Source organism: Peromyscus eremicus, chromosome 14 (genome assembly GCF_949786415.1).
Source record: "Peromyscus eremicus chromosome 14, PerEre_H2_v1, whole genome shotgun sequence".
Lineage (NCBI taxonomy): Eukaryota > Metazoa > Chordata > Mammalia > Rodentia > Cricetidae > Peromyscus > Peromyscus eremicus.
Genome location: NC_081430.1, coordinates 69,126,962 through 69,151,093, shown reverse-complemented (window position 1 = coordinate 69,151,093; position 24,132 = coordinate 69,126,962). Strand labels below are relative to the sequence as shown.

The window sequence follows — 24,132 nt, the reverse complement described above, 5'->3', positions numbered from 1 at the left end:
CCAAAACTACACAGAGAAACCCTATCTTGAAAAACAAAAACAAAAACAAAAACAAAAAGGCAAGTGAAAGCACATCCTAAAATATGTATGAAACCACTCTGTCCGCCAAGCACAGTGGTGTACAACTGTAATCCCAGCATTTAGGAGGCAGAGGTCTGTGCTACAGAGTGTTAGGGCAGCCTGGGCTCCGAGACCATCTGAAAAACCAAACCAGAAACAAAACAAAACAAAACAAAATAAAGAAATAAATTATCCAGCAACGTTTGATGTTCTTTAAAGATACAATCATTGCAATATCTGAATTTACACTATAGTATCATTTGTATTTTGTTTTCTGATTCAACGTTTCTATAAAAGCGTAAGTGTGTATGTACAAATGAAAAGTCTGATCGATTATGGCATTTGCCTGTGGTTCACTAGTTTCGATTCCGAACTGTTGGACATACGTACTCGTAAAGGCCCTTTTACTTGGTCATCTTGCACCAACTGTGTTGTGTTATCCTGTTTCAGCAATACCTGGAAAACAAAACAATCTGCAAGTTACTTTTTAAGCAATGCCTCTGTAGTAACACTGCAGATGCCTCCTTAATACCCTGTAGTTACCTCTGGCCTAACAGTTATTACAGTGTCTTGTATTTATGTTTATTTCCTTTCTCATTAACTATGAGCTCCTTGAGGGCTGGAGCCCTTGTTCATTACTATTCCCCTTGTAGTTAGCAAGTCAGTGCATATTATAGCCATTTAATAACTGCTTGCCAAATGAACAAACCATAGATTTATAATCCCGTGATACTATAAAAATGTAAAACTGCTTCTAGTGCATTTTACCAAGTCATAAAAGGTTTTGATTGTCACAAAATATTTTTAAAACCCTTCAATTTTTATTGCCTACTTAAAAACAGAGCTCTCATAGTCCTTAAGCCTTATGAGGCTGGGCCTGGTGTTGCATGCCTTTAATTACAGTACTTGGGAGGCAGAGAGAGGCAGGCAGATCTCTGTGAATTTGAAGCTAGCCTTGTCTACATAGCGAGTTCTGGGACAGCCAAAGTTACACAGAAAGACCATGTCTCAAAAAACAAACAAACAAACAAACAAACAAACCTCTTACGATATTAGAAGGGATTCAGTTATGAACAAGCATCCCTTTCCAATGTTCTTGGCTCTTCATGTCTACCAAATGTACAGGGAAACGTCACAGCAGAGCAATTCCCCAAGTAATTCAAATTCTGGGTAGCAAGTGTGTTATGTGTTGTCCTAAACAACCACTGTATTATTTTAGATCAACAACTGGGAGCCACAATAATTTTTTTAAAGGTTAAAACTGTCAAAGATTCTCAAATATTCAGTGGTGCAATTTTATAGTTTACACAGTAAAAAGCTGTATGAAATGAAGAAGAAACGAAGGTCAAATGGCATCCTAACAATTAAGTATCCCTAGCAGATCTACAGCTGGGCCTGTGACTGCATGAGTCACATTCCCTGCGACCAAGGACTCCTAAATCGTAATCGTATTTGAAAAGTTAGGCTTGGTAAAACTACTCTTAGAGGTTTTCACTAAGGAGCTGTAAAATATAGTCCTGAGAATCTCCATCTTGAGCAAGTCCCTATAAGAGGAGCTAATGCTCCTGATCTGGGAACCACAATTGGAGAATCAATGTTCTAGCTAATTCATTTGTTCATTCATTCATTCACTCACACATTTAACAGACTCCGAGTGGCCACAAGATATGAAGCACTACTGTAAGAATCAAGAGTAGAAACTCTAAAATGTCTTCTCCTTCCCATGGTATTTAACTCTGGTAAGAAAACAGATATGGAACTGAATAAGGCATATAACAAGCTATAATACATGATACAATAATAGTAAAAATAATGCTATGACAGTTACAACAAAATATGGAAGCCAATAGAAAATATTTGGGGGCTGGAGAGATGGCTCAGAGGTTATCAGCACCAGCTGCTCTTCCAGGGGTCCTGAGTTCAACTCCCAGCAACCATATGGTGGCTTACAACCATCTTCTAATAATGAAATTTGGTGTCCTCCTCTAGCACGCAGTCAAACACTGTATACATAGTAAATAAATCAATCTTTAAAAAAGAAAATACTTGGAATGTTAGCAAGGACTTCCTTCAATAATATTTTATGATTCTATACTGTTAAAAAACATTTATATACACAAAGCTATTCTTGTATTTCCATTAGAAGGGTGTTCAAATCAACAGACTTAAGATGTGGCTCAGGTGGTAAAGGTATCTTGGCATGAGTAAGGCTGTGAGTTCTAGTCTTAGCATCATAAAAACCAGGCGTGGTAGCTTATGCCTCTAATTCTTTAGGGTGGAAGCAAGAAGATCAAGTTCAAAGTCATTCTCAGATACTTAGAGCATTTGAAGTCATTTGGGGCTACATGAGACCCCATCTCAAAAAATAGAAAAAAAAAGGAACTATAGATTGGAAAATTTTCTACAGAAAAACAAACTATGTTAACCGATTTCTGAAAAGTTGTAGATATTTATCCACCTGTCCTTTTCTGTATTTCCTTCTATATTCCATACAGAAATACACTAACTTTCTTTGTCTGGTCTTAAAAATGAAACTCTTGGCCAGGTATAGTAGAGGCCAAGGCAAGATGATCACCAGAAACTGTCTGAAAAAGCCACAGACAGACACACAGCCACACAGCCACACAGCCACACACACACACACACACACACACACACACACACACCCTCAACTCCCGGAATCATTTTTAGTGTAATCTTGAAAACATAATCTGACTGCATTGTTCCTTCTAATCACTGAAACTGCCACTATCTGATGCAGAAAAGGGAGCGACCAAATAATAACAGCACGAGCACATTTCCACCGACAGGACCAAGCCACGTCACACAAGCATCACACCTTGGTGTTTGGATATTCTGGAATCATTTCTCAGGTTGAGTTCTTTATTTTTCAATTCTTAATATACCTTATAAGTTTAGTAAACAATGGTGATTGCTCATAGCACTGATTCACTAGAAAGACCGATAAAGCACAATCTCTTCAATGTCCTCAAAGAGACTGCTGCATGACAGGAGTGACCCTGGTTACTGCCTAGCTTTCTGTCACGTGCAGCCCACCAAATAAACCTGTTTGTGTTCTGCGGGACAAACAGCCTCAGAAGCCCCGTGGTCTGACAGTCTGCAGCACCTTACCTTGACTTTCACCAGCCTCTTCACAGTCTTGATCTTCGCCTCACAGAAGGCCCCTCGGTACTTGGCACTGACGTCAGTTCCCACTGTCAGGTAGGCAGGCTCGTCCGCCGCCTGAGGAAAGAAGGTGAACGCTGCACATCACTGCTGTTCTCCCCGACCCCAACCTCCAACCTCATCAGAAGGGGCTACATTTCAAGTCATCGGAACATTAAAATTACTGGCCTAATAGCAGTGATAATATGGGAAATACTCCTAAAGCAAACACCTTATTAACACTACTTCATTTTATAACTCATTTCCTGATGCTGTAAAATGTTTTAAACTTGCCACTGGAAACTAACAGTAGGAAAAAATGATTTTTTTTTTCAGATACAACAAGTTTAAGAAATTCTACAATTTAATATATAGGAAACAGAAAGATAAGAAAAAACAGCAAGAATGCATTTATATTAAAAGTCTCATAAATTTTATTAATTTTGGGCCTCCAGGTAATTCTGTTTCCTAGTTTAAAACGAAATATTGCTATAAAATTAATATTAACAAATACATAATTAAACATTTAATGAGACAGCTTTATAAAGGCAACATCTTTTGCTTGCTTTGGGCTTTTGAGACAAGGTGCAGGCTGTCTCAGTCTCCTAAACTCTAGGACAGGCCAGGGCTACCACGCCTGGCTGAGGCAGTCTCTTTTGATACAGTGTATCTCTACAAACAAGAGAGCAAGCAAACTCGTTGAGAAAATGCATTGGCCGGAGGTTGCATCTGAAAGGCTTAAGTCTATTCAACTGATGAAAGCAATTATAAACTGATCGCTAAAGACTATAGCCATATCTAGTCTGCAACATTAATCTTCTCGGTATACTTAAAAGGAAATTTTATTAAGAAATGCCCACTTACAAAAAAACTGGTCATGATCAGAATTATACACTGAAATATGTGAGGAATTTCCACTTACAATTCATATTAATCTTGACAGTAAGAGATGATTGCTATCTCAGGCTGTCATTTTACCTATTTCAAAAGCTGTATGCATTCATACAATTCAATTCAACACTACAAGTGCAAAGATCTCAATGTATACTTTAGCTAAATATTTTTAAGAAACAATTTTTCATTTTCTGAAGTAATATTAAAGGAGGTTCCGCCACTCCAAAATAAGAGAACAAGAGAAAGTTTGAGAATTTCATTAAGAAATAAACTTAAACAGAGTCAGGTATGTGGTGCATGACTGTCAACACAGCACTTGAGGAGAGGCAGGAGGATCTTGAGTTCCTGGCCAATCCGAGCTACAGGATACTGTCGCGAATAACCAAAACAAACACTACATATTTACTATGTTATATACATATACACGCACATACCAAAACAGTCAGTGCAACATAGATCGTGTACTTTGAAACGTCAGTCCACTTAGAAAGAATAGAAACTGAAGAGGAATACTTTTTGGCAAGTAAGTATCTGATCAGAAATACATAGAATCCTAATGCTAGGAAAGCTTCCTTTCCCTTTAAAAGGCAGACATTGACGTTTGTAAGACTAGGAAGCTTCAAAAAAACTATACACGGAATGCATGCTTGAAGGTATATACTATGAAGCCTGAACTAATCAACCTAAACACTGCCATCACCTTAGTTTACTTGATCCCAAGAAGAAATACCCAGAACTATCTCCCTTACTCAAGCTACGCGTCATTTCTGTTAGAAAATGGCACTGGCAGTGGAAAGGGGGAAGTGTGTTTGCTTGTTTTTTTAAAGAAAACAAGAGCAAAACAAAAAGCCTCCAAAAAACCAAGGCAGGTCAAAAGCTTTACTAGCTTTACTTCTAGAAGGTACTGCCAACACAGGAAGTGTTTGAAAATCGAAAGGCTGCACCGACCTTTCCAAAGTGCTAACTGCTAAAGAGAGAACTGAACTGCCTGCATTTTTTACACACACACACACACACACACACACACACACACACACACACAAACACATAACCCATTCACACGTCATTTTCCTGAAAGTGCTGCTTAGTAGAGAAATCAATTTGGAGTAACAAAAAAAGCTGCCATTCCACGACAGCCACTTCGCGACTGGCATCGTCCAGGGCACCAGGCTGGGCAGAGTTGGCTCCGCTTACCTTCATCTTGACTGGTGACCTGTGGGGTTCCAGCTTCCACGAGTTCTCTCCCCGGGCGCTGGAGCCAAACCAGGGGAAAGAGAGGCAGAGGATCAGTCCAAGGCGGGGTGCGACCGGGAAAGAAAGTAAACAAATGCGGGTGGGGAGGGGCTGAGCACGGCGGCCCCGGAGCAGACCCCCGTCGGGCGACCAGAGCGCAGCGGGCAGTGAGCAGAACCCCAGGCGCGCCAAAGGGCAGCGCGTCCCGCCCCTGCACCACCGGACAGCCCACCGCGCCCCCGCCTCGCCGGCTACTGGGAGCCCTGCGCCCCGGCCTCGCGGGTCCGCGCCCCGCCGGGCCCCGACTCTAGCGCGCGCCCCGCCTCCGCCGCTCGGCCCCCCTTGGCCCGCCCCGGCCCGGCCCGCGGCGGCGGCGGCGGCGGCGGCAACGGAGTGTCACGGCGCCATTGCTCTCCTGCCTCCGCTCTGCACCATGTCAGGAAGGAGAAGCGCTCCTTCACCCGGGGGGCAGAGGCGGCGGCCTGCGGCGGCGGCCGGGCGCGGGGGGACCCGGCGGGGGAGGCGCGGGGCGGGGAGGCGGCCGGACAGGGTGTGGGAGGGGAGCGAGCCGCACCGCCGCAGCGGCCGCCTCCTCCCGCGCCCGCCTCAACTTTTTGTAGAGCCCGGAGAGGCGCGGGTCCCCGCCGAGGACACGCAGCGGAGTTGGGGGCCGGCTCCCCCCCGGCAGCCCGCTCCTCCTGAGCAAACTTAGCGGCGCGGTCAGCCCCACAGCCATTTTCCCGGGGAGGCGACCGAGGCGGTCGTGCCCGCAGTTGCCGCCTCGGCTCCCGATCCCGATCGCTGCCCGGCACCCCCGGGCACGGCCCGCTCTGCATCCCCCTCCCCGCCTGCGGAGCTCCCAACTGCACCGGGACCCCATCGTCGCAGCAGCTGCTCCCGCCGCTTCGCCCATTCAGCGGCCCCCGCTGCCCCGCTGCCTACCCACCTACTGCGGGTGCAGCGCGCTGTCAGCTCTCCAGTCTGCCGCCTTACTGACCGCCGTGGGCCCCCGTCCGGGAAGCACCGCTCCCGGCCGCAGCGGCAGTTCCTGCGCCGGGTTCCCCACTCGCCCCGATTTACTGCCACAATCCACCAAATAACAAGCTGTTGAGCAGACTCGCTTCTACACGAACTCCTATTGGCTGCTCATGACGCCGAACAGCTTCGGATTGGAGCTCGCTGTCTGCCTTTCTCATTGGATGTAGCCGTGAAACTTCCATGATTGGTGCGGAAAACAGCAGGTAGGACATCGCCCACTTCTGATTGGCTGGGTCCGGAAACTCACGTTATTGGAGGACAGGGGCTTGAGTAAGAGAGCCCAGAAATGTGATTGGAAGAGGAGACTCCGGATGTGCTTGACTGAGCACTGATTGGAGAACGGAGGGGTCAGGAAGAGCAGTTCCGCACGAGGATTGGGCGGCGGCGTGTCCCATGGAAACGGAATCCAGAACTGCAGCCAGGGTTTTGCACGGGGGCGGAGCCGGGTCTTCCCCGGGCGCCTGCGCCTAACCGGTTTCCCGGCGCCATTTTGTCCCGGCAGCAGCGGCCACGGCGCTATCCCATTTTCTGCGTCTGGGGGGCGAGGACGCGGACTCTCTCCGGTAGGTGTGCTTCTGTGCGGCGCCGGCTTACCATCCGCTCCCAGACCACGCCTGGCGAAGGGTGGCGGAGCCGCGAAGTCGTCCGAGAGGTCCGCGGGAGGCTGCCGGTGTCCGGTGGCCTCGGGGGTGGCGCAGCTCCGGGAGCACCGGAAGCCAGGGCAGTCATGGGAGCAGCTGTCCGGCGGCGGAGCGGGGACGGGGGCGGGGGGTGGAGGGAGGGGGCGAGGCCGGGGGGGCACACGTGTAGTTTTCTCGGGCGATCCTTGGCGCCCCTCTTCTCCGGGGGGCGACATTGACTGACGTCGTCCCGCGGAACAGCCTCGCCTCCCTCCGAAATGCGTTTCGGGGACTGACATGCCGGCTTTTTTAGACACCGGGGGCCCCAAGGGCAGCCTCCTCGGTTCAGACGGAGGAGGTGTGGTTTCTAGAAACGTACTGCGGGGGTTGAGGGGAAGGTGTTTCCTCCCACGGTGAAACTATGAGGAAGCGTGGAAGCTCTGGCTTTCGGAATGCTGAGGAATGTACCTGCCGGGACGGACGCTGCAGCCACTATGACCTTAGACAAGCGCCTCTTGTCACTGCATGAGGCGTATGCCATAGTTTCTGTTCAAAGAAAGTAGTAGTGATGCCGGAAGGACCGAAGTGTTCTTAGATGAGAGGATGCTCCCGACCGGACAGACGTGGATTTATTCGTCAGCACCTTGTCTTGTTAAGTGAGACAAAAACTCTTTAACCATTGGATTGCTACTGATAGCTTGTACACTAAATTAAGGTGGGAAATACTCACCACACTAAATTTGCCCAGTAGAGGACATCTTAACGAAAGCCAAATCAACTTTTTATTTGTAACTTATTTTTCTCAAATGTATCATTAAGGTTGTGAAGTGTGTTTTGGTAGTTTTCCCAAGTGCCCTAGTGGTAACTGTGTTTCAAATCTTACTGCTTGTTTTCGGTGATGTTCAAAGCTAGAAAATAGTTGAGGGAGTAAATGATTCATTGAGGATTTTTGTCTTTCTAGAATGGTGCTGAAGACAAGACAGCCCAGTGACAACTCAATCGCAGGTGAGTGTATATTGAACTCTTGTGAATTGTGGAAGGAGGGTGTGCAGAGGTTTTCTGTAGACTCCAACTAAATACTAGAATGTGAGTGGTTATTGAAAGGTTTTGTTCAAGCTTTCAAGTGAGTCGGTTTAATTAGCTTCCTGATGTTAAACCAGAGTGAAATCCACAGCTAAAGCCACCCTCGGTATTTGCCTTCACCTATTCTTGGTGGTTTCCTTTGGACTTTGGTTTTTTGAGACAGGATTTCGGTAGTCCAAGCTGGTCTGGACCTTGCCGTGACCTTGAAGTAGCCAAGGATGACCTTCACCTGATCTCAAGGTGCCACTGTGCCTGGTTTTTATTTCTGGACTTTTAAACACTCAATGTTTTAAGTCAGAATCTGAATATTTTCGTGATTTCGACCTCCCACTCTGATTTAAAAGTCTCTTAAAAAGGTCCTATGAGTGAGAGTTTAGGAGTGAAGGTTTTTTTGTTTTCTGTTGTAGTCATTTTGTTTTTTTAAGAAAAGTACACTTCTGATCGTCCCTGGTGGTAATCATTCACACATAATTTTACTATCCAGTATTAAATATAAATAATTTACACCAGTGTGCCTTTGAAAATCAGTGAAAAATAAAATAAAAATCTCTAGCAGTCTTTCCTACAAAATTATGTTTATTCTGTACACATAGGACTTGGAATGTCTTTTAAAATGATTTTATTTTTAAGGATACAGTTGTGTTCATTTTGTTACTAGTTTTTTACTAAGGAAAAACGTAGGATCCTCAGAAGTAGTTTGCCTATAAAACACATTCCGTGGATACCTGGGATAGATGAATCATGATTTACATTTTTGGTTGTGCTGTGATTGAATGCAGGCCCTTGGGCAGCATGGCAGCCAGGTGACCTCCAGTGAACTGTTCAGGCGACATGATATCCTTAATTTGTCATAGTTTTCCTGATTTTTTTTTTGTAATAGCTGTAATAGCCACGATAAGCCTTGAGTTTCAGAAAATGTTATACTTGAAAACTAATATCAATGGCTAAAATTTCGAGGCTTTTTAGTTTTCTTTAACAGCTCTGGCTCTTCTTTGGTATAGATTTTCAGAAATGAGACTACAAAAGTTTTCTGCAACTTTTTGTTTATTCAACTACAGTTACTTTTCCCTCTCCCCGCTTAGACCATGTTTCTCTTTGTTGCCTGTGCTATCCCAGAACTCCTAGACCCAGAGTTCTTTCCTGAAAGCCTCAGCTTCCCGGCTAGCTAGGTCTGCAAGTGTTCTCCCTACCGCACCTGACAGAAGTGGCATCATCTTCAAGCTACACAGACAGTAAACTGGAAATTTTTTCTTGGACTTTAAGAATAATTCTCAAAAGTTTTTATTTTTTTATTTCAGAGTACATGAGGTATTTCTACATTGAAACATTTTCCACACAGAAAATGGCATCTAGGGTATACTAAGAACAGGTTGTTTCCTTAGAGTCTTCTTCCTAAAGTTCCCTCGGGGCTTTAGTAGTCTTACAGGACCCTTAACATACTTCTCACCCCACTTTCTTGACAATCAGTTGGCTGTTTGCTAAAGGCAAAGCTGTTTTGAATCACTCTTGATCATTTTACACCTAGTACATGTGTATATAAACATGAATTGTGTGTATATTTGTAAATAAAATATATAGAACAGTAAGATAATACACTACAGCTAACAGTAATTCTTTTCTAAAAATGTTGTAACATCCTGTCTTGATCTTCAAATTTTTAGTATTACAATTGAACCGAGTTTTGATTGTTAATTGTTAATATGGATTGAGGGCTGGGAAAATGGCTTAGTGGATAGAAGTCACGCTGCACGAGCATGAGGATCTTAGTTCAGATCCCCAGTGTGCACACACAGAGGTGTGTGTTGGGCATGCCTGTAACTCCATTGCTCAGTGAATAGAGGCAGGAAGATAGATCCCTGAGGCCTGGATGGCCAGCCAGTGGAGCCAGTTGTGAGCTTATAGTTTTAGTAAGGAAAAATAGTAGAAAGTGAACAGGAAGACACCCGACATCATCAGCCTTTTGGCCTCGGTACCTCAGGAGCTCGGATTCCTCCACTGCACGCACAATATGAAGATTGAAAAAACCCATTAAGGATATATCAGCTGGGCCTGGTAATGCAAGCCTGTAGTTCCAGCACTTTGGAGAGTGGGGCCATGAGGCCATTCAGGGCTACCTAATGAGATCTTGTCTCAGAAACAAAAAAAAAAGAATGTATCAACATACTTACCCCTAGACCTTTTACTGGATTATTGTGTCAGGTGTAAATGAAAGAATGAACTAGCTTTTACAGATTCCAGTGAGAATGTAATTAGCTGCCATATGTGGTATTTCTTACTGAAATATTAGGTCAGGACATTTTAATGCTTTTTTCCCCATTTTTTATACATTTATTTCAGGGTATGGTGTGCACATGGCACCATCTGGGTGGAGGTCAGAGGACAGCTTTGGGAGAATTGGTTCTCTCCATCTCCCATGTAGGTTCCAACACTCAATCTCAAGTCACCAGGCTTAGCAGCACTCTTCCGCTTCTGTGTTCCAATGTCTGGATTCTTTTTTTTTTTTTTTTTTTTTTCTTTGAGATAGGCTTTCACTTTTACCTGAAGCCAGACTCCAAATTCTGGGGCTCAGGACCTTCTGCTTCAGTGTCCAGAGTAGTGGGAACTACTTCCTGTGCATACCCCGTGATTCCTTGCTTCTACTTTGTATTTATTAGTACGTGATGTTTTTATCACAGAACATGGTGTGTGTGTGCTTGGCTTCATCCTTTTACTATTCATAAAAGCCTGATGTAGGAAGTTCGTATTGGTGAAGGCAGTTCAGAGGCAAAATCATTTTTAAAATAACAGTGTGTTCTGGTCTAAGGTGAAACATGCTCATAATGGACTCTTTGTCTTTCAGAATAACACTGGCTTTTGTGGGGATAACCGAGGTGCTCTGGCTCTGGAAGACCTAGGATCTGCTACTTGTTTTAAAAGCCTGGTTCTGGTTTGTAATTTTACTTCATCCTTAAGTGAACGATGGCCGTGTTATATGTGTATGCATGTGTGTACTTGTGTAACCCTTTGGAAAACAGTTTATTTGTAGAAGCATTGGGATATGTTGAGAAATAGAATGGATTCAGCTGGGTTGACTATAGTTGCTCCCCCAAAAGATTGAGTTTGGGGGGGATTACATAATTCTAATCAGACTTTTTATTTTGGGCACCAGGGATGTTGATCTTGCTTGTAAGTGTGTTACCTGCCATACACAGGGCTCTAAGCTCAAAAGCCAGAACGGGTGCTGTTGTTATTATTTTTAAGGCATACTTTCATACATGGATGATCTTCTGCCGTGTTGAACTTCGTTGTTGGTTTTATGACCACATGAACGGTGGTTTTCATTCACAAGTAATTAAACTAGAATGACAGCACATTTCAGCATAGGGATTACAGCAGACCTGGATTACTTAATGACATTCCTCCAAAGACCTTTGCCTAGGGAGTGTAGTGTGAATAAAATAAATAACATGATTAAACATGCAAAGTTAATCTAAATACTTCAAAAGACTTAAACAATTTGGGCTTTTTGTTTTGTTCTTGTTTTTTGAGACATTGTTTGTCTGTTTAGCGCTGACTGTCCCGGAACTCCCTCTGTAGACCAGGTTAGCCTCAAACTAGGAGATCTTCCTGCTGCTGCCTCCCGAGTGCTGGGATGAATGGCGGTGCGGTATCGTGCCCAGCTGGTTATTTTTGAAGATTTAAATAGTGGTTCCTGGTGAAAGGTCAGTGAAGGTTCCGTATTGTAGAACCATTCCTTCTGCAAGCAGAACCCAGGGCTAGTAAATGGAAAGTTGTGAGCAAGAGTTCTTGAGAAAAGCTGTTTCAGATAGTAAAACAATTGGGAAAGGATGCCTGGCAAAAGACGAGGGCAGAAGAGTTAGGTCTGTGTTGGCAGAGGTTCTAGAACCAGCTGCACGCCAGAACCCTGTGGAGCATTTGCCCTCTCAGGTTTCAGAGGACTTGGAGACTGGGGAATGAACATCAATTAAAGATGATTTTTAGTTTTTGTTGTTGCCTCTTGAGATAGGGTCAAATCTTGGATGGCCTGAAACTCACTATTGTAGACTAAGCTGGCCACAAATTCACAGAAATCCTCCTGCCTCTGCCTCCTAAATGCTGGGATTAAAGGCATTGGCCATCACACTCACCTTAAGATTCGTTTTTTTCAAGACAGGGTTTCTCTGTGTAGCCTTAGCTTTCCTGGAACTCACTCTGTAGACCAGGCTAGCCTTGAACTCAAGAGATTGCCTACCTCTGCCTCCCAAGTGCCAGGATCAAAGGCATGTGTGACCACTGCCCAACAAGATATTTTTATTTGGTTTGTTTCTTAGTTTTCTAAGCCATACACTTCCTTTTTTTGAACCTTAACTAGTCTGCTTTTGTCTGTTTGGTTTTTTGTTTGTTTTTGAGACAGGCTCCCATCTTAAAGCCGGGAATGGCATGTTGCCTTAGTCTCCCTAGGGCCCAATGCTGGAGTTACAAGTGTGCACCATTGTGCCTGGTGTCTTTATTACTTTCTTTTTAATGTTTGTACTCATCTACTCCCACTGATCTCCACTGGCACTTGGATGTGTTCTATTGTCTGTCCCCATGTCCAGGGTTTTTCCTCTCCCGTCCAGTAAGTCTCTTGGCTTTGCTTACAAGTGTATGGGCACCCTATCAGTGACTACACACTCCTGAAGAAAACATTTCTCCCTCTATCAAGCAAGCTGTGTAACTACTCAGGGAGGAGTGAGGCCCCACGAGACCCTCTCCCTTCCTAACAAGATGTTAGCAGGCCCAATCCTGTTCAGATCTTGAGTGGAGGTAATCATGAGTACCATGAGTTCAAGGGTGCAATAGTCAGGTCAGGGTTGTGTACCTCTTGGCTTCCTCTGGCTCTTACATTCTTTCTGCCTCTTCTGTGATGTCCCCTGAGCCTTGAAGTGGGTTATATAAATGTCCTATTTAGAGCTGAGCACTCAGCAGTCACATACTCTCAGCACTTGGTAGCAGACCTTCCCGTAGACCTTGGAGGAACAAGGAGACCACCATGAGCTCCAGGCTCTGCCAGAATGCTTATGTGTGACCTTGTACATTACCCACGCAGCCCTTGCTTCCACTGCATTCTAGCACTTCCAGAATCCCCCCCCTGTGGTTAAAATAGCCAAGGAAATTCTATGTTGCCATGTATGGGAGGCAGAGAAACAAAAATCATGTCAAAGGCTGTAAACAGTTCAGTCTAGTCTGTGCTACCATAAATAAACTGTTTTCCTCCAGAAGCCTTGGTGTCCCGTCTCTTTGTTCTTGATGGTTCTGTCTGGGATTTGGTGATGGTGATTTCGCCTGCCTTTTCGCCAGGGCAGAGACCCCTGAAGCACATCAGAACCTACTAAGTCCTGGGAGCCAGAAGAGGGGCCTGACCACTTCCTGGAACCCCAGGACTAGCCCAAGTAGTTGATACGGGTTGGACTTCTACAGTGGCTCAAGGTAGCATGGAGAGCTGGAAATGTATGAGTATCTTTAAATGTCAGACAAGGGACTTGACCACACAGGCCAAAGCAGTAGTTGAGTCCGCTCTGGTTCCTGGTGATCCTCAGCCCAGGGTGCCCTTACTGGGTTCCCGATACTGAGATTTCTAGCTCTGACCCACTAAGACTAAAGAACATGAAATGTCCCCAAGGAGGTGTGGCTAGTAATGGACGGAGCAGAAGCTCATCCTCGTTCCCTCCCTGCCCTTGGGTGTTGAGAGTTGTCACAGGGATTCAGTACCCATTCCCTGTCTGCTAGATATATGCACTTCTTCCCTGCCCACAGTGGCTGCAAGCCTGATTAGAGGAAAATTGTAAAAAGCATGCTAGCAGAGATTTTTACAACAGCTCAAAATGTGGACCAGAACCTGAGAAGCCCGTTGGGGAGAATTGTGCCCCTTATCAACACGCCGTCCGTCACCACCTCTGCCATATGCTGCAGCTCCATCTCCATCTGAGGCCGTATAGTCCCCTGAGGCTACTAAGTCTAACGGAAACCACCCCAGAGCTGCCGTTCTTAACTTCATAGACTCAGGTTTGAAAGCACCAGGAGTCCAACCAATACTACTACTCTCTGCAAAGACCTTCCAGGTACTTAGCCTGTTGTGAGGAAAATCAACCAGGAGCCTTTAAAGAGATCCAACAGGCCCTTACTAAATAAAGTGCCCAGCTTGGACTCCCAGACAGTGTAGCCTTTCATTCTGTATGTGCTTGAACACACTGGTGCCACAGCAGCCTTCTTAACTTCGATGCTGGGGTCCTGACAGCTAGACTCTTGTCTTTCAGGCCTGGCCACCATACCTTCAAGCAGTCACAGCACTTATACTGCTGGTGTCAGAGGCTACCAAACTTGACTGTGCCCCAGGATTTAACCTGGGTGCTCAGGAGGGAATGACTTCAGTGAATAGAAGGGTCAGTATTAGCTCACCACCGCCAGGATGATGATCAGATGCCAGAGAAGGCCTTCACTTGGAGGTGTTAGGTGATGATGATCAGATGCCAGGGAAGGCCTTCACTTGGAGGTGTTAGAAAACTTAAACCCCTCAAGTTTGCTGCCTGTTGGGCCAGATCAACCAGATCAGGACTGTTGAGGTCATGGACGAGGTGTTTGCCAGCTAGCCAGGCCTAATAGACCAGCCTCGTTTTGTTTCGTTTTGTTAAAGATTTACTTATTTGTTATGTGTAGATAGGTGCTCTATCTGCATGCATGTCTTTAAGCCAGAAGAGGGCATCAGATCCTACTAGAGATGGTTGTGAACCACCTGTGTGGTTGCTGGGAATTGAACTCAGGACCTCTGGAAGAGCAGTGCTCTTAAGCACTGAGCCATCTCTCTAGCCCAATCAGCCTTTTTTTAAAGAGACCAGTGTAGACTTTCATTGATGGCAGAAACTTTGTCAAGGAAGGTGAACCCTTTGCTGGTTATTCTGTAGTGACACTTAATTCTACCACTGTGGCTAAACCTGCCCAAGGGGACTTGAGCACAGAGGGCAGTCCTTAGCCCTCTCGCAGGCTACTGGGATAAGCATCAACATACATACAGACTGTGCCTCCTTCTAACTCTGTACACAGGGCCCAATGTAATGAAAGGGGCCTGATAGTTCTGGAGGAAAAAAAAATACCATGTGCCAGGGAAATCATAGAACTTTTAGAGGCTGTACCAATCCTGAAAAGATTGGCCATTCTGCACTATTAGGAATACCAGAAGGTTCTGCAGTTTACCAGGAAATTATAAAGTGGTCCAGGAGGCAAAGTTGGTAGCTTCCCAAGGAATAAAAGTCAAATGTCTCATCTTGGGTAGGCTTGGGACTGTACAGCTGACAATGGAATGGCAAGTTCCCGTGGACTACATTGGACATGAGAGGACAGCTTACGGAGTGCTTCACCCAAATTGGTTGGGGTTTTGTGTGCTGGGTTCCTTTCAACTAGGTCATTCTGCTGCTGCCCCTTGCTAGAGAGGTGAACAGTAAGGAATACAGGCACATGAGGACTGGGAACACGAAGCAACAATCTTTACAGATTAGGACTTGGAAGGTTAATTAGTGGGCCCCAGAACGTATCGTTCAGTATTATGGCCTGGCCACAAGGATGGATGGAAGGGATCTTGGGACTATCATACTCCCATTACATGTTAAATCACATCATCGGATTACAGGAAGTTTTTGAGATTATAACCAATGAAATTGCAAGGGTTCTTGTTTTAGCCAGACAGCAAACAAAAATGCAGTGCCATTTACCAAAATTATGCTTGGCTTTAGACTATTTACTCACCTCTGAGGGAGTTGTTCATGGAACATTCAACCTAAGCTACTACTGCTTAGAAATAGATGGTGAAGGAAAAGTCATTGAAGGGATGAGAGATGGAATGAGGAAAGTTGCTTATATCCCACACAGATTTGCATGCACTTGAAATCCTCCACTGGGGAAGTGGAAAGAGGTGCTGAGGTTCAGTAGCCAGCCATTCCAGCGGAATTGGTGAGCTCCAGGCCAGTGCAGAACCTTGTCTGAAAGGAAGTGGCTGATATTCCTAAGGGTAACACTTCAGTTTCAAACCTCTGACCTCCACATGCACCCCCATGTGATCCTACACACCCCACCTATGCATTTAAAACGACAAAAACACACCACCGGTAAATCACCTAAAAATGAAACCACTTGAAGGATGAAGTCATACTCAAGAACAGTCAGGGAGAACACTCAAGACTGTCCACATGATGTTAGGAATTTTTATTAGACTTCCTTGGTTTTTAAAAGTTACTATACTATGTTTAATTAGCTCTCAAAGGGATTTTTTGATGATAGCTGATATTTTGCAGATCTTTATTACTGCTAGCAAATTGTGAGAAAAATTTGGTGAAGACTTAAGGTTTTTTTGTAATTTATGTGTCTTGATAAATTACTGAACTCAGAATCTCTCTGTGTACTGGTTAGTTTTTATTATCAGCTTGACACAACCTAGAGTCTCCTACAACCTAGAATAAACTTAGAGTCGCCTAGGAAGAAAAAAACCTTAACTCCAAAAGAACTGCCTCCATCAGGATGGCCTGTGGGCATGCCTGTGAGATTTTTCTGATTGGTAATTGCCGTCGATGGGCCCAGTCCACTGTAGGCATTACCATCTCGGCAGTATTTTTAAAAAGCCATCTAGTTATAAACCAGTGAGCCAGCGTTCCTCCCTGGTTTCTGCTTCATTTCCTGTTTGAATCCTGCCTGACTTTCTTTAGTGATGGACTATGTCTTGGAAGTAGAAACTGAAATAACTGCTTTTGCATGGTGTTTATCACAGAAACAGAAAGCAAACTAGGACACCACCTAAATTTTTTAATTTTCTTTTTTTTTTTTTTTTTAATCTTAGTGCCATAATGCTTCTAGGCATGAAACCAGGAACTGAATGGGACTTTCTCTTAGGAGGCTATTTGCTTGGTCCCTGGGTGCTGTGAAATTGGTCAGGGTTTGGAAAATTGAGACTGCCAGGAATGGAGCAGTAAGTTAAAACATCAGGTTTATAGTTGGAATTCATATATCTAAAGAGGCAAGTTATAAACTTAGATGAGAAACCCCCAGAATTGGGGCCAGTGAGATGGCTCAGGAGGTAACATTTGATGACATTTGATCCTAGTCTGGCCCACATGGTGGGAAGAAGGAACAGACTTCTGTTGGTTGTCCTCTCACCTGACATGCGCACACACAACACACACACACACACACACACACACACACACACACACACACACACAAGTAAATCTGTTGATACTTAATTCCCAGAATTTTCACAATGATTCCACAAGACAGTGTCTTGACTATGCATCCTAATACAGAGAGCTTGGACTTGAAAAACACGTTCCATGTTCTAGTCATAAGCTTATACTCTTTGGCTGTGACCTCAGATACATCACAGAATTAAATTTTACTTCAAGAGCGTTTCATAGGCTTAGTATTTACAGCTATTTTAAGGTTCTAGTCCAGCACTGTATTTTTCAGATAGGAATTTATAAGTATGCTTCTTATGTCCATCCATCCCTAAAAAATTTAAGAACCCTTGAGAATCAGAATTCTAGACTCCGACAGTAATTTTAGCAATTGTGAAGTTGCTGGTGGTGTTTACTACAGAGGAACAAATTCTCAGGTGTTTTATTTCACACCTACCTTGGTTTTATCAAGGGAGGGAGGGAGATTGGCAGTGTGTGGGGTAGAGCCATTACCACTTATGCATAGGAAAGTGTCTGAGTCAGATGTTCTGATTCTTATTAGCTAGCACTAGAGACGTCCAAGCGAGGGTAAAACAAGAGTGTATTGGAAGGCAGAAGTGGGCAGATCTCTGCGAGTTTGAGGCCAGCCTGGTCTACATACTGAGTTCCAGGCAGGCCAGGGCTCTGTAGAGAGATGCTGATTTGAAAGACAAACCCAAGAAATTACTTCCTCCATACATTCCAGTCAGCTTCTTTATTTATATTTATTTATTTTTATTGAATGCTCACCAGGGATTGTATTGCTATGCCATTGATTTATTTTGTTACTATTTTGGTTTTGGTTTTTCGAGATAGGGTTTCTCTGTGTTGTCCTGGCTGTCCTGGAACTTCTTCTGTAGAGCAGGCTGGCCTCTGCCTCCCAAGTGCTGGGATTAAAGGTGTACACTACCACTACGCAGTTATGCTGTTTCAAGTTTATAGCTTAAAAATTGAAATACAAATCAGTTGCACCTAGAAAGGCCTTTGTTTATACAGCAGTAGGAAAAGAAGTCACAAGAGTTAGTCTCTTTGTTAGTTTGTAGTATGTTTGATAATATGTTACTGAATCAGCAGTGCTAACAGCTACTTAGGATTTATAGTTATCTCAGATACTTTAATAATCACCAAGAAAAAAAATCCCCAATTTCCCTCAAACCAAATATAGTTAACTTTTTAAAAAGCTTTACTTTCTATGATATTATAAGGTGCTTCCAGTGTCTGTATGCTTTTGATTGCTCTTGGTATTGTATTGGTGAGAGGGTGCAGGGAGAGGATTTTATGTAATGAAGCAGTCTTCCTGTTTTTTACTTCTTCATGTGTCATGATACTGAAACCAACTTTGCTGGTTTTCTCCCAAGTTTGAAGTTCTGCATTTTATCACAGTCGGAAAGAACGAGAGACTGTTCCCAGTGAATACTTCAGCCACAAATTTTGCTTCTCTTTGCCACTGTGTACTTCCTGTTTGGTCAATTTCCATTTAGGGAAAAGAATGGATTTTAGGGTAAGCTAGCTTGAGCTTCACATTTAAAACTTGTCAAGCTCCCTTGGAAGCCATCCAAATAGCTGGGGGATGGAGGAGAACAGCACTTTATATCTACAACATCAAGTTGTTTCAGAAGCTTCATTTGGCTTTATCAGGAGACCACCAGCAGGGTCTGTCCTCAGTTTCCAGTGTACAGCTCGCCAGCCCTTTAGGCTTTCCACGTTAAAGGTATTAGAGTTTGTGAACGAATTACTGTTTCCTGTGAAGGATCTGTGTTGTTTCTAGACTTCCATAAACTTGTAAGAAATGCATTCAGCTGCATTTGCTCCACTCACAGCAGGTGCAAGTCAAAGTTCCTAGGTTAATTAGAATGCAGATGGCTACATTTTCCATCTGGGATATCTTTTGACTGTGAGTCTCAGGCAAGCCATCGTGAGTTCATTTGCAACTGACACAGTGAGCTGCAAACCAGTTATCTGTCACTCTTTAACCCTGAGGTCGCCTAGCAAGCTATTTGTTAATAGACTGTAGCAGAGCCTATTTTTGCTGCGAACCAAACCCTACTTACCTTGCTGTCCCGAGACCTGCAAGGCCATTCTACAGTGGTGGACCCAAGCTCCTTAAAAAAGTTTCTTAGATCAACTTACACTGGTCTGCTTTATGTCAAAACTTTTTCTCCTTGGCCTATCAATAAAAAAAGTACTTTACTCCCTACCCATTAATGAACAGTAATGTGATTTCCTCCTCACAGTTCTCTGGCCTCCTGCACACCTTCATGTTGAGATGGTTCCTAACTCCCTTGGAGGCCTAGGTTGAATCAAAGTAGTTGAACTATTTTGCTATTTTCTAGATCCTTCTCCCTTTCTTCTAGTTACTTATATGCTCTTACTTGTGAAATATATTTCTCATAAAATTACATAAAGGTGGTTTTCCTGAATATCGACCGTCCCCTACTGTTTTAGCAAGTTTTGCTTTTTCTGGTAACATCTGTGGCCCTTTTCTAATGGGATTCTGAGCTCCTCTGTAATGTAGTCATCCCACCACTAAAGAGGCTGAAGCAGGAGTACCCCTACTTCCTGGAACACTGCTTCAGCAGCATCGATGAAAAGGCCAATCACATATGCTAATGATTTAATGAGGACTCTGTAAGTTGTTATCTGAGCTCTTCTCGCTCCTCCTAGTACCTTTTTTTTTTTAATTTTTATTTATTATGTATACAGTGTTCTGCCTACACATATGCCTATAGGCCAGAAGAGGGCACCAGATCTCATTACAGATGGTTGTGATCCACCATGTGGTTGCTGGGAATTGAACTCAGGACCTCTGGAAGAACAGCCAGTGCTCTTAACCCCTGAGCCATCTCTCCAGCCCTCCTCCTAGTACTTAAGCCTGTACTAAAATACTTTCTATTAAACCCAAACTCATCAGACAGAAAGAGAGATCAGTGATTCTCAAATATTAGTGTGTGTTCAAAAGAATTATATCAAGTATTTATTCAAAATAAAGATTGCCAAGGCCTGTAACTGGTGAATTCAGGTCTTGAAGTTAGTGGACTCAGAACCAGTTTGGAAAGCATACATTCCTATCATCTCTGTTTTGTCTTTGTGTTTGTGTGTGCGCACGCGCGCACATGCTAACACCTTTAGGAGCCTGTCAGCACTGGGAGGGTACCCTCTCCCAAAGAAAGATCATTTAGTCTCCTTTGTTTCAGTATCATCTCAGAAGGCTTTTGTCATTCATCATTTGAATGCTCTGTGTTTACTCTGAATTCACTCACTGGAACGCTCATCCAACAAGTGTCCAGGAAACTCCTAGATTCCTTTCGTGTTTGTTAGAATTTATGTCCTCCAGTTCTCAAAGCACACATTTGTCCTTGACAGTAACACACATCTTTGTGATAGTCCTCGGTAGTGGTTATCTATGTTACCTGCTATTTTCCCTGAGCAAAGACGGGGTAAGTTTTAAAATTTAGTTGGCAGTGGTGTATACACTGTAGACTTCCAAATATTCTCTTAAAATTTTTACTGTTTTTTTTTTTTTAACTATTTTACTATTGATGGTCAAAAATGTTGTACCTACTAAGGATATAACATTACTATCCTAGACATTTAGTAATTTATTATATGTGAGTGTTTTGCCTGCATGTGTATCTCTGCATGCCTGGTACCCAAGAAAGCCAGAAGAGGGCATTGGATCCCTTGGAGCTGGGTTTACAGGTGGTTGGGAACCATCCGAGGTAGGTGTTGGGAACTGAACTCTAGTCCTCTGCAAAAGTAGCGCACTCTGAACTGCTAAGCCATCTCTAGTTCCCATATCTACTCTTTAAGAAAAATGTTCTGTGTGAGCCAGAAAGATACACGTAGTAATTTACCCTTGAAGGGGTGAGATGACCAAGAAAAGAACACTACTTTCACAAGGTTTTTATGTTTAAATACATGAAATACAAGAAACACACAGGTGCCTATTGTATACAGCACTTAGTTCAAGTTGAATAAACAGTGGGTACAAACAGAATCAAAGACAGTAAAATCGCTTGGGTTATGAGACGCTATGTTTGATTTTCTCTCTAACTTTTAAAACTAGCCTAGTAGGGAGCAGGATGGCGACTAGTGGTCTCACTGGTATAAGGCTTCTCCGAGTATTTTATAAAGGTAAAAATTAGTCTATTTTTTCTGTCTTTTGAGCTTTTCAGTTCTTAGGCAAGTGAAGCTGAATTAGAGGCAGATTTTTATTTTTAAATCTAGCCACATGTGGTGGCATACCACATGTCTTTTTTTTGGAGACAGGGTTTCTCTGTGTAACTGCTCTGGCTATCCTTGAACTCAGAGGTCCGCCTGCCTTTGCCTCCTGACTGCTGGGAATAAAGGCGTGCACCACCACTGCCCAGCTACAGCACACTTTTAATCCTGGTACTCCACTCCAAAGGCAAAGGCAAGCATCTCTGGTAAGTTCAAGGCCAGCAGGGAAGCATAGCGAGAACTTCTCCAAAACAAAGAGAAGAAAGCTACATCCTGTCTACCTTTGTATAAAGTATAAATAAGGTTTACTAATTTAAAGAACAGATTATCCACTGTACCTAGGATTACAATACAATGGATCCCAGGTGAAACACAGGCTGGTGATGCCCAAGTACCTAGTTGATTTGAAAGAACACTAACTTTCATTTCCTTAATTCCTTAAGTCTTTTAAGTCTAGCTTATTGTGGTGTGGTAAAATACGGCAAAACCTTGATGAACTCCCCAGACTTATCCTTTGACTAAATAATGAAGATACAGGATATTTCCAACACTCTGTAAAAGTGACTTAGCTTGCTTTTGTCATTCCATCCCAAGAATCACTTATTTGTGATTCTAGTTTTGCTTTCTGTGAAATCATGAAATCGCACTGCAATGATGTATATGAATCATGCCGCTTGAGAGCCTGCATATGTATACACCTGGAGGTCAGAGGACAACTGTCAGGAATCTGCTGTCCCCTCCAAGGGTTTCAGGGACCAAAATCAGACTGTCAGGTTTGCACAGCAAACCTTTACCATCTGGCTGGCCCTGCATTCAATTTGTAGGAGCACTGAGTTATGTGCTCTGTTACACTGTGAGAAAACTGCCAAATTATTCCTTTAACGTTCCTGTTAATCATGCATCATTGCCAATGCTAAGTATGCTCAGTTGTATTGAAAAAAAAATTTTTTTTTTTAAAAGAGGTATCACGTTAACTCAGTTCCTTACCAAGAAATTCCATAGTGGAATTACAAGTGTGTGGTGACCATGCCTTGCCGGATTTCAACAAACAACCCACTCTCTGTTGAACGAACAGGTGCTCCAGCTGACTAGTTACAACAGGGAAAGACATTTAATTCATAAAGGTGTAAAGAAAGACACACTCGAAGGGCGTTTAGTGGAAAGAAACCTTGGTGCTTTTGAGATCTTCTGATGTCTTCCTCTTGAGGAATGGCCTGAGCATGGGGAACACAGTATGCATACAGTGGAGTTTTGCCAGAGTGAGAAATGCGGGTCAGCTCTGGACTGCATCTCAAAAGATAAGTACAAACGTATTACACATTCTGGCTTTTCTTCTGGTATCTTAACCAGAATTGTGATATGTGTTTTATTTTATACAATCGTTTTTTAAAAAATGTAATTTTGCCACTTATCTTACAAAGAAAACTGATTCAGAGATGTTGATGGTCTAAACTTCATTTTGATTTTTAGGTCCTTTTAAGAACAACAGAAACAGGGCCAGGTGTGGTGGAGATGGAGGCAGGTGGATCTCTGAGAGTTTGAGGCCAAGCCTGGTCTACACTATTCATGTAGAATAGTGAGTTCAAGGATGACCAGAACTTAGGTAGAGAGACTGAACCTGTCTACAAAAAAAAAAAAAAAAAAAAAAAAAAACCACCAAGAAGCAAACCGAATGAACTCTTTAACAGATAAGTAATATAAATATATTTTATTATATGTTAAAATTTAAGCCCAAATTTGTTATTTTTTGTTATTTCAGGTGCCAATATTAAGGTGATTTCTGACTTATTTATCGGAAAATAAATGCTGTTTGTATTCATGTGAAATTAGAATGTGCCATCTTTCCCACAAAAGGCTGGTTAATCCTCAGTAGCAGTTACAGAATGTCCCTACATTAAATCTAGACTTTCTGTACTATATTGGAAAAGTTATGATTTGCTTTCGTAACAGCTGTAGTAGATACATCTGCTGATCTTAAAATTGATCTAATATGGTATTTATAGTAGCTTATAATTAGTTAATATAAAGGTTTGTTTAGAACCACTTCAGATGGTTATTCGTTGTACTTAGTGAATTTAAGAAGTTATAGCAACAACACAGCAAAACTCATGTGTCAGTAGTGTGGTGGCACACATCTTTAACCCCAGCACTCAGGAGGCAGAGGCAGGCGGATCTCTGAGTTCAAGGCAAGCCTGGTCTGCAGAGGGAGTTTCAGGACAGGACAGCTGGCTACACAAACCCTGCCTCAAAAAACGAAAAAGAACACACAGACTAGACATATTTTATATACTGACTTAGATATAGTCAGTTTCTCTATCTGAAAATAGATCCAAAGCCAACCAACACTTCTGTCAATTTGGGCTAAATGCATTGATTGTAAAATGTAGCACATAGAAGTTATGATGATGAAATACTTTTTAAACTGTTTTGAGTTGATTGCATAGTAGTTAAGATATTCAGATAAAATGATGTGACATTTAATCCACATATGTGTTCTAAGTCCAACAATACCACATATCTCAACTCAATGAACAGATTAGTTTCTTTGAAAAGCCAGCCCAGGAGTTGATCTGGGCACTGTTAGCCTAAACTGGTACTCCTAG

General features: G+C 43.2%; 1 protein-coding gene and 1 long non-coding RNA gene across 2 annotated transcripts in view; one reads left to right on the top strand and one right to left on the bottom strand.

The window, feature by feature from the left end:
- The window catches only part of Arid4a (AT-rich interaction domain 4A), a 71,925-nt gene extending 64,855 nt beyond the window's left edge, over nucleotides 1-7,070 (bottom strand). Inside the window, exons 1-4 of the mRNA XM_059279864.1 lie at nucleotides 6,299-7,070; nucleotides 5,314-5,371; nucleotides 3,193-3,303; nucleotides 451-516 (exon numbers count right to left, since the gene is read on the bottom strand). Of these exons, the coding sequence (XP_059135847.1) occupies nucleotides 451-516; nucleotides 3,193-3,303; nucleotides 5,314-5,319 (183 nt within the window). The 5' untranslated portion in view covers nucleotides 5,320-5,371; nucleotides 6,299-7,070. The remainder of the gene's footprint in view (nucleotides 1-450; nucleotides 517-3,192; nucleotides 3,304-5,313; nucleotides 5,372-6,298) is intronic.
- Nucleotides 7,071-7,374: 304 nt separating this feature from the next.
- LOC131924568 (uncharacterized) lies at nucleotides 7,375-13,333 on the top strand. The gene is made up of 3 exons (XR_009382939.1): nucleotides 7,375-7,725; nucleotides 7,972-9,325; nucleotides 10,933-13,333. It is a non-coding gene; the product is annotated as an uncharacterized LOC131924568 (long non-coding RNA).
- Nucleotides 13,334-24,132: the final 10,799 nt, after the last annotated feature.